Raw genomic sequence first — 10,744 nt, forward strand, 5'->3', positions numbered from 1 at the left:
GAAGATGGTTGCAACAAAATGTACCAAAGTGAATCTAAATGGACTGAAATGTTGCGCTAATATGACTCAACAAGAATATAATAACAATAAATGTTACACATCAATTTCTATGTATTATATAGATTAGTAAAAAAAATTTGCAACAACTTTTTAGGAACTCATTTTAAATTACTCATGAACAAGAATCAAAGAATGGAAAGAAAAAGGTGGAGAAGTTGATTTTGTTGAATTTTATTATTAGAAATTGAATACACAACAAAAATTACTCAGAAATGTTTAATGTACAACAAGCCTACTCAATTGAATGAATTGATAAATCCTCTATTCACTAAAGGGGATAGAAAGATAACCACCTATCAATCATGGCAAGACATTCATTGGGCTTGTACTCTGGAGCTGTGTGCCCACCTCCCTACAAAGAAGCAAATCCTAAAGTTAGCTTGTGGCTACTACTTGGAAAATATATTTTTTAGAACAAATAATTAGTTACTTATACTTGCCTTAACTGTTGCAAATGTCAAGCAGTACTTTTTAAATGTATACTGCATTGTGAATCTGCACAGTACAATTAAAAGTGACCCGTGAGACAATTATAAGCTTTTGAATTGAATATAACTTGTATTTAAGCTTTAAAAGGTGGAGAGGGCAAGAGGGTTGCTGAAATATGAAAGTAGTGGGGGAAAATTACCCTGCAACTTGACCATCTACAAACCACGGCCTCCAATCATGGGCAATAGTAAGGTTTAGCGATTCAATCCATGCATGCGTTGATATGTATGGAATAACCATGTCATGATCTCCACTGTGTTATTCGAAACAAGATAAGAAAACATTTCTTCAAAAAGAAGTTTGATAAAACATGAGATAATAAACTGAATAGATTATATCAAAATTTTAATTCCTAAAGCTGAGAATGGAATCTAGCGAAGGTGTTAAAAGTAACGTGCTATAAAACAAATTGAAGTAACTTGTTATTGTTCACTAAACTGTATATCAAAATTTGGTTAGGTTTACTAAAGTAATATCCTGTACCTTGGTTAGATTAAGTGAATTGTCTGTTGAAGAACATATCAATCTGTAAGGCCTAAAATGGTTATAAATTTTTGAAGTATATAAAGTTGATGTAATATTGGAACTATAGATAGAAAAATTATATAAGAAAATTTTATTTTTCTTCTCTTCCCTGCTCTTTTTCACTTGTCTTTTCTGCAGAAAGAAAACTTATGTTTTTTACTCTTCAAGTTGATTGGGGTTATTTCACTAGTCATAAGGCTGAAATAACAGCCAACTATCATAATATTAGAGCCAAATCCAGAGAAGTGTTTGGGATGAAATGTTGAAGAAAAGGAATTTGAGGGCGAAAATCCTTTCCTTGGCACAAGAAGCACAAGCATTGGTATCTAACAAGTCTATGCTCTCAATTTTGGTGGAGAAAATTATAATTTTGGTATGTAAAGTTGAAGACCATATTCTTATCTTTTGATTTGTGGGAGTTAATGAAATGGCTACACCGAACTATAAACATATGCAAACTTGATTGAAGCTCAACAAAAGAAATTGAAGGAAAAAAGGGAAAAGCATGGTAGAGCTAACTCCTTGAGAATCATGGGAACAACATGAGCAAGTGAGCATTAGACATTCTCCTACTAGAATCAAGGCAACCTAAAGGTAGGGGCTGTTAAAGTTCAGAATCTTAGAAGAGTTTAGAAAATATGAAAATGAAAGAGAATGCGACCATTACTTGGATATGTGACTAAAGGCTAAGTCTAGGGATTACAGCACCCTAACAAGTTTGTTATATTACCTGTAAATGAGAACCTCATAGCCTTTCTTGATAAGGTTTCGGTGATAATTCAGACTACTTGTGACGTCATATGTGTATACTAAACTCTCATTGCATCTCACCCACTCGTTGATGCTTCCCTGATTGCCATTTTGAAATCAATTAATAAAACTACTTATGAATTCGACGCATCAATGTTAAAATTCTAAGGATCAACATACCTCCCGAACGTGAAGAGCCTTTTGAACCGTTTTATCATTTGCCCAAATGTACGAGTACAGATAATTATATTCCTACAAAAGGAGTAACCCTGTTAGTATCTAGTTAGTTAAACTTTAATAGACTGCAGCATAACCTAGTCAAACAATTATATGAGCACAAGGGCTTGGACCAGCTTGGCTAATGACATTTTGTGTGAAAGAGAGAGGGACATTTTTTACCCGGCACCATCTTCTAGGTTCAGGAAGATGAGTAATCGATTGCAGGAGGTATGCGGAATCTTCAATAGGAGTATCTGGATCCCACTTTGATACCCTAGGCCTAGGTTTTGGGTATAAAAGTTGACATGTAGGCTCCAATATATGTTGAGTAACGATTTTCTCAATACACTGGAAATCCAAGAGTTAAATCATTGTACATGTGCTGTGATACATAAAAGTTCAAATATAAATTGTTTTACTGCTTTGAATACTCTCCTCTATGTTGGGAAGGAAACAAAATCAGCTTTAGAAAGAAAATGACATGTCTAATAAGAACCTCAAGTGGTTTTTTCACTCACTTCAGTGTAGACTTTAAGATCATCCACACATGCTGCATTGCTTGGGTCTACAGTCATATACTCGCCCTTGCAATCCTTTTTAGTTGACTGAAAAATAAAGCATCACATGTATTACGTTGGATATTTTTGGAAGAGATGATTGAACATGTAAGGAAAAACCGAAAAATTATCCTCAACAAGGGAATCATGGACCCTGATAACCAGAATTAAATCGTTTGCCATTAGTGTAAACTGCAAAAGAATATCCATGGCCTGCAATCCAAGCCAAAATCTCTAACCTGTCTCAAAGTAATTAAGATGATAAAAATTTTAAATTATAATAGATCAATTGTCGAAGCCAGTTAAAAGAAAAATTGAAATGTTAGAGGACATTCATGAATCACATTATTTGGGTAAAAATACTGAAGGTTAGATAATTTGTACATGAGTTTTCAAGACATCTTATGAATGTAATCCTGGAAGATATAATTGTTAGATCTTTCTATTTTTGTTGTGATTTTCTTATCGAACAAAAACAAAAACAAAACTGCCAGTAGACTCTAATTAATAGCCTTAACCCCTGGCTGCTGAATATTACCAAAGGGAGATTCACCTCATAGTTCATCTGATATAAGCGCCTTTAGGTGAGCAAATGGAATTCTTTCATTCAAATCAACATTCGTATTTGTCACTGGGTTTCCGATCACATATCCCTGAACCCAATTTAAAGCAAATCAAATTGATTTCTATACGAGCTAAAAAGTCCAAAACTAAAAGGCGTTGATGAGCAAGAGCCAACTAATCTATTCAAATTTTAATGCTTGAACATATACCTTGAGATTCATTCGCGGCTCCCTACCAGCTTCATTACCTGCAATAAAATGAAACTTGAGATTATCAGGTTGACTGAAATTAATCCATCATTATATGTTTTTTCTCTCTTTTCCTTTGTCATGTTTTGTATAAAAATGAAGATTTTTTTTTTTGGCAAAGAAATGGTGTCACAGTTTTTGGTTAATCTACTCCACTTCCTGTTCACGAGAGATCTTGAAAAATTCATGAAGTTATAGTGTAGTGGATGGAACTTGGGACCTCTTGGTTTACAGGATGTCTCTCAAGTTTGCTCATGACACATAAAATCCTTGGCTTTGTTTTTCCAACCTCACCCTTGCTCACGTTCGCCGAGATTCAGTTTCAAATAACCGAGCAAGCGGAATGTCGGAATCTATTTCGGAGACCTTTTTGCTGTTCTTTTTCAGCCTTACCTGCCATGTAATATACTTGCTGCCCAAGTGTCCCATGGAAAATTCATAAGTACTCTCAGAGAACAGAGAAATGATACTTCCTTCTTTCATATTTATAATGAACCCTACCATAAATTAATGAATGAACCCTTCCGTGCTCTAAGAGTACTTAAAAATTACTCATGTCCAAGAATGAACTATTAGTATGAATTAAGAAATATGGTTTTATTTATGTAAAAGTTACCATCAGATATTTCTTGAACAAGGATAGGGATGATTATGCCTGAGTAAGAATCTCCCATGACGTACAATGTATTTGTGAGGAACTTCGGGTGAACCTTAAGCCACTGCATCACAACTTAAAAATTAAAATGAATTGCCATTTAGCCCGCACTGGGCACTTTAGCAAAAAATTTCTGGCTGTAACAAATCCTAGTTACTCAATCACCCTTTGTCCCGATTGAATGGGGATTAGGCTTTTTTATATTTGTATCACCTTATATATAAATCTCAAATCCCAAATTATGTCATGTTATTATATAATATTTGATCACCTTCCTTAGAAATTCATAGAGTTCTGCTGCGGCCAATGTATCACTAATATAGTATCCTTCCGAAGTTTTTGCATAAGAGAATCCAGAGCCAACCGGTGTATCCACAAATATTATATTAGCAACCTGATAAAAATGAAGGACACTTCTTTTAGTGTACATAAACACCTAACCAACCATCAAATTGACCACGTAGTTTTCATGGAAACCAAATAATGGGGGCGGCTAAAGTTTTGTACCTTTGTCCATGAGTATGGGTTCAACTTCAATTTGGGTGAGTAAGTTTTGGAATTTGCATAGTCAAATGTAAATGGACCTAAAAGACAGTATCAAATAAATTAAGGCATTTACTCATAAAAAACAAAATAAATAAATAAAAACAAGAAGGAAAAAGAGGGAGCAACACAACAAATTTAAGTGGTTCAGCCATGAAAACCTATTTCCACTAGTTCTGTAATTCTCTAATTTTTCAGTACAGTTCTCTTTCACAGAGGTCTGTATATATAAACAGTCTTGGGGAACAGATTTTCGACAATTATTCAGTTTGTATTTATTTTTGTAGCCATTGCCTTCCTTTTGTATCTTGTTTTGCTTATTATATTAAGAGCTATAAAGCATGGGTGCATTTCGGGACTCAGGTGTGAGTGAAGGTGCAAGTACGAGTGCAGGACTCGGCAATTTTTGAAAAAGGTGGGTGCGGGTGCCGTAGGACTCGGCAATTAAAAAATAATTAAAAATATTTTTATTTGTATTTTTAATATATTGCTAAGCATACTTTTTCACATTATATAAACATATACCAAATTTAAGAGCAATATTAGATAATAACTAAAACATGATGTTCATAAATTAAATACAACCCACAAGATTGAAACTAAAACATTCCATGATGTTCGGAAATTAGAATACAACTCATAAGTTTGAAACTAAAACAAAATAAAAGATAATCAACAAGACAATCAAACACCGACATCATCATCCTCAAGATCAATAGCTTCACTTCAAACTTCACTTTCACTAGTGTTAGCATTCCCAATAACCGTGGCCTCCAACTTTAGCTCATCAAGTGTAAGGGCTGCATTCTTAAGAATTCTAGCACCTCCATGTATGTTGCTCTCATTCCAAGAGTCTCCTGCAATATCCCACATCTTTGTTGCTGTATGTATATACTCCTCCTTGCGCCTTGACAAGAGTCGAAGATTAGAATGCACATATACCAAATCCTCAGCGCGTGCAGGAGTCATTTTGTTTCTTTTTAAGGAATGAATGAATTTGTATGTGCTCCAATTTCTCTTAGCACATGAGGATGAATAAGGTTGTCCAAGAAGTTTAAGGGCAAGGGTTTGAAGAGTTGGAAATGCAGAAACATGGTATTGCCACAAAACCAAAGGTTGTAAAGTCCACCTATCTGTTAAGGCATTTGGTGAAAGAAACCTCCCTCCTGAAAATGTAGCAAACTCAAACTTCTCCACCGTTTTTTCATTCTCATCTTCAAAGTATCAGTCCAAACACTTGCTTCTTTCCATAGAAATTTCATGATCCTGATGTGGAGAGATGCGTTTTGGATTCCCCGAAAGCCATTCAATGGAGAAATACCTAGTTAAAGATTAAAAAACAAATATAGATGAAACATGTGTTTTACTAAAAGGGTGAACTAAGGAAAATAGAAAATAAATGTATTTAGGATTTAAGGAATGAGCCAAGCAATGTAGTGGTGTACAATTTTTAGTCTATCGATCAATGAGTATATCATACACCATACCCCAAAATGAGCTATACTGATCATCTTCCAAGCCTTCATGCCAATATATTACTGCCTTCACCTTCCCTATCATTGAATCCCACATCTCATACACAAGATGAAGACAAGGCTTATCTGTGTCGGCTATTCGTAGCATATCATAAATAGGTGCTGTGAGTTCAAGAATATAATCAGTATTATCCCACCAAAGATCACTTAGAATCATATCTTTCACCTTTTGAGCTTTTCCAACATCATCCTCCCTATAAGAAGCCATTGGTCACTAATAGCCATAGCTTGAAGGCATCTTTTTATCAACTTCAACCTTTTCAGCATTACAACAACCGAAGCAAATCTAGTATTAGCAACTTGGAGTAGTTTTAATGGACAAAATTCATTAAACATTGCCAACCTCATTGAATGGTTTATGATAAAAACACATATGAAGGATGCTTCATCAGCAATACGTGTAATCCAACTACATTCCTCATATATAACTTCATTTTTTTTTCAATGTTTTTTGCTACACAAATATTCTCCAAAGCTAGATTGAGAGTGTAGACAACACAGGGTGTCCAAAATATTTTAGGATACTCACTTTCAATAAGAGCTCCAGCAGACTTCATCACATTAGCATTATCAGTGATGACTTGGACAACTTTTTCATGTCCAATCTTTTTTATAGCATCCTTCAACACCCTAACAATATAATGTTTGTCTTTGAACTCACCTGACCCATCAATTGCCTTTATAAACATTGGACCCCCCCCCCCATCTGATACGGCCATAATATTAATAAAAGGCCTCCTTTGTGGATTTAACTATACTTACACCATTTTCAAGCCAAGAGTCCTTAATTGGTTTCAAAAGTCTTTCAATATGAGCTCTTTCTTTTTGCAAAAGTGTTGTTCTCATGGCATTGTATCCAGGAGGAAGATAACCCGAAATATTATGGGTAGTAGCATATGCATAGGAACAACGATAATGTGGGTTCCTTGCAAAGTTAAACGGAAGCTCATCGGTGTAAAACATCCTAGCAATTCTGCTATCCAAATCATGTCTAGCATTATTTTGGAATGCTTTCTCCAAAGGAGAATTCGTAGTCACCTTCCTTCTCTTACCATCAACCGGATTTGCACTATCACTCCCTTCCTGTCTTCAAAATGGGAAAATAGGTATAGCAGGCCCACGGCCTAGAGGAGGTGGGGGTAAGGGAATTTGACTTCTCCGTTCTCTCTCTATCTTATCATTCTCAACTTGATCATGCATTCGCTGCATTTCCCACCTATGGCTCTTCACCTTAAGGCATGCTGTAATACCTTTGCCAGAAATTCCTAATAAATGAGCCTTAACCTTAGAATAGGATCCCATATAAACTATACCACAATAGTTGCACTTAAAGTATGTGTTTCCACCTAATTTAACAGAAGCACCAGGTGGTTTTTCTACTTTAGCCACATACTGCCAAAGAGGAGATTCATCATTTGGCACTTCTTGATTAGATGAAGGTGAAGTTTCCGTGCTAGTAACTTCGTCCATTGCAAATTCAATAGATTCAATTTAACCTACAAATAATAACTATTAACTAAATAAATTAATAATAAATCAAACCCAAGCTCATAGATTCATAAATCACAATGAGTAATAAGTAATAACTATTAACTAAATAAAACTAAGATTGAAAAGAAACTAAGATTCACAAATCACAGATTCATAGGTTCACAAATCACTTATGAATCCTATCTTATCCTAACTGATTTACAAATTTTATCAGTTAGGATAAGATTCTTATCCTAATTGATAAAATTTGTAAATTATAGCAGCCATATTAATAACAAAACTTCAGGTCCTCACCCTACAAGCCTGAAATAAAAGTTATAGAAAAATTAAGAAAATGCACTTGTTTTTTACATAATTTATAAGTAAACTAGATTACTTAAGAGACAGAAAGATGTAGAAATCTCCAATATGGGGTAAAATGACTAAATAGCAGACATATTAGTCATTCAATAAATAAAAAGAAAGAATTGAGGATCAGCTCTACATGTAGTAGAATAACAATACACACTGACCCAAATCCCACCATCGTTTTATTCGTTGCAATAATACCAGTACAAAGCATCAAACATTGTCACCAATCTACAATTAAAATTACAACTTGCAACTACAAAACCCTTTAACTCCCATAAGAACTGAAAAAACAAGCAAAAAAAACACGGTAAGCACACAAACATAGCAAATACAGCAGACACAGAGAGAAATTGTAAAAAATAGAGAAAATAGATGAGGGACGGAGTGAGAGAGAGCACACCTGAAGCCGAGAGGGAGAGCACAGAGAATAGAGACGAGGAACGGAGTGAGAGAGAGTATTTGGAGTCTTTGGACGAAGTGAAAGTCTTAGGGTTTTAGGTTAAGTTCAAACGGTGCGTTTTGCACCCTTTTTTTTTTTTTTTCCTGAATTTCGGCCTAAATCGGTCGTTTCGGCTTGAATCGGCCATTTCGGCAGTTTCAGCCGATACGGCCCTAGTCGGCCCAATTTGAGCTGCGCCGGCACGAGTCGAGGACTCCACGTGGCAAGATGTGGCTTGACGCGGCACGGACGTACAGTTAGCAGCATCCCTCTCGCATCGCCACATCCCGCCAAGTCCGACGTGGGTACGGCTCCTCCGGAGCCGTGTCCGTGCATTCCAGATTAAGAGCATAAAAAGAATGAGGATTCGGGTCCAAATTCCATAATAATTAACTAATCAAATGACAAAAAATAATAAATGTTCTAAGGGTATTTTGGCCTTTTTAGTGGTTTTGGGAATTTTAGAGTTTTTTTTTTTTTTTTTGAGAAACCAATACGACATTTTTATTACGTGGACATTTAACTTCTGTCAAGTAATACAAAATTGGTTACATCACAGTGGATGTTTTCTAACCATATTTGAGGTTTATACAAGAATTTTAGAGTTGGGTGATTTGGATAAAATAAATGATACTTGGTCTAATTGGTTAACTAGTTCAAACCCAATTAATATTTATGTTAATTGGGTCGATACCTATTTGAGTGGGTAAATGGCTTTAGGTAGATTTATCCATAGTAAATGATTTGTCTAGAGTTTAGTAAACAACATCCCCTGCTACTAGTCTGCTTTGTAAGGGAGATAACAAAGCTAATGCCTTGTTTAGCAACCACACACAGACACAAAAAACAAAAAAAAACAAAAAAAAACAAAAAACAAAAAACAAAAAACAAAAAACAAAAAAAAAACAAAAAAAAAAAAATTTTAATGGATGCTTTATGTCCATTTAACCCTAATTTATATATAGGACAAGTTTAGCTACAAAATTGGTTATAATCTTAGGCTTCAACCTTACTCAATAAAATAAACATTACTACATATTTTGAAAATCCAACCATTGAATTGTGATAGGAGTTGTGATTAATGCATAGCTATGGCAGTTACTTTGGTAGTTAGTACAGTTGCTAACTGGGTACTTGGGGATGAGAAGGTAGTTAGTTAGTTACTTGTAACAAAATTTGTATAGTACTTCCTATAAGAAGGCAGTAATTGTGAAAGGACATGAAAAATGGTGAATGCAAATATACTCTTCTTCTCTATCTCTTAACTTAGTCTGTCTTTCTCTTTCTCTCTCCCTTTTTCTCTTAGGAGGTTTAGTTCCCTTGAAAGAACTACTTTTACCTATAAGAATTTGGGATTCTATCAAATTGGTATTAGAGCTAAATTCTGTCACCATGATAGAAACTCGATCCTTTTCCTCTCTCAATGACAAGATAAACAGTCTTTCTTCTACAATAGATCAACACAAATAGACAATATGAGAAATCCATCAAAAGCTGGATGCTGTGACTTTGATGCTATAAACATTAACAGAGACTATGCAAGGTTTGACGGATGTTGCAAATCAATGGCAACAAATAAATTTTTAAAAAACAAGACCTTTGTCCCCTATTGGAGGAGTTTAATCAGATTCAACGTTAGCCACCCCAAAAGCTATGAAGCTAGAATTTCCAAGGTTTGGAGGTGACAATCCCTCAAGGTGGGTCTATAAAGCCAATCAATTTTTTTCATTTGTACAACACCCCCACCAATCAAAAAATTCTTTTAGCTTCATATCACATGGAGAATGAAGCCTTGTTTTGGTTTCAAGATGCTGAGGAAGTAGGTCAATTTACAAGCTAGGACGCTTTTGTATGAGCTTTGCATATCAAGTTTGGAGCTTCAGCATATGATGATCCTATGGAGACTTTGACAAAACTAAGGCAAGTTAGTTATGTATCCACTTATAAAACTCAATTTGAAGCTTTATCAAATAGGATTAAAGAGTTATCTGAAAGACATAAACTTAGTTGTTTTCTAAGTGGGTTGAAGGATGAAATTCATATACCTGATAGAATGCTTAATCCACAAAATCTTTGATTTGCCTTTGGCCTTGCCAAGATTCAAGAAGAATATCTTCTCACTAGCAAGAAAATTACTAAACCATGGATTGATACTCCAAAACCCTCTATCCCCCCCCCCCCCCCCCCCCCCCCCCCCCCCCCCCCCCCCCCCCCCCCCCCCCCCCCCCCCCCCCCCCCCCCCCCCCCCCCCCCCCCCCCCCCCCCCCCCCCCCCCCCCCCCCCCCCCCCCCCCCCCCCCCCCCCCCCCCCCCCCCCCC

General features: G+C 35.8%; 1 protein-coding gene across 1 annotated transcript in view; it reads right to left on the reverse strand.

Moving 5' to 3' along the window:
* Positions 1-207: 207 nt before the first annotated feature.
* Positions 208-10,744, reverse strand: part of LOC111997404 (serine carboxypeptidase-like 17) — a 16,544-nt gene continuing 6,007 nt past the window's right edge. The window contains exons 3-14 of the mRNA XM_024029486.2: positions 4,575-4,651; positions 4,339-4,461; positions 4,029-4,131; positions 3,374-3,411; positions 3,160-3,253; positions 2,562-2,656; positions 2,224-2,391; positions 2,005-2,076; positions 1,805-1,923; positions 689-802; positions 501-555; positions 208-412 (exon numbers count right to left, since the gene is read on the reverse strand). Of these exons, the coding sequence (XP_023885254.1) occupies positions 329-412; positions 501-555; positions 689-802; positions 1,805-1,923; positions 2,005-2,076; positions 2,224-2,391; positions 2,562-2,656; positions 3,160-3,253; positions 3,374-3,411; positions 4,029-4,131; positions 4,339-4,461; positions 4,575-4,651 (1,142 nt within the window). The 3' untranslated portion in view covers positions 208-328. The remainder of the gene's footprint in view (positions 413-500; positions 556-688; positions 803-1,804; positions 1,924-2,004; positions 2,077-2,223; positions 2,392-2,561; positions 2,657-3,159; positions 3,254-3,373; positions 3,412-4,028; positions 4,132-4,338; positions 4,462-4,574; positions 4,652-10,744) is intronic.

The sequence above is a fragment of the Quercus suber genome, unplaced genomic scaffold, assembly GCF_002906115.3.
Source record: "Quercus suber isolate HL8 unplaced genomic scaffold, Cork oak 2.0 scaffold_84, whole genome shotgun sequence".
Taxonomy (NCBI): domain Eukaryota; kingdom Viridiplantae; phylum Streptophyta; class Magnoliopsida; order Fagales; family Fagaceae; genus Quercus; species Quercus suber.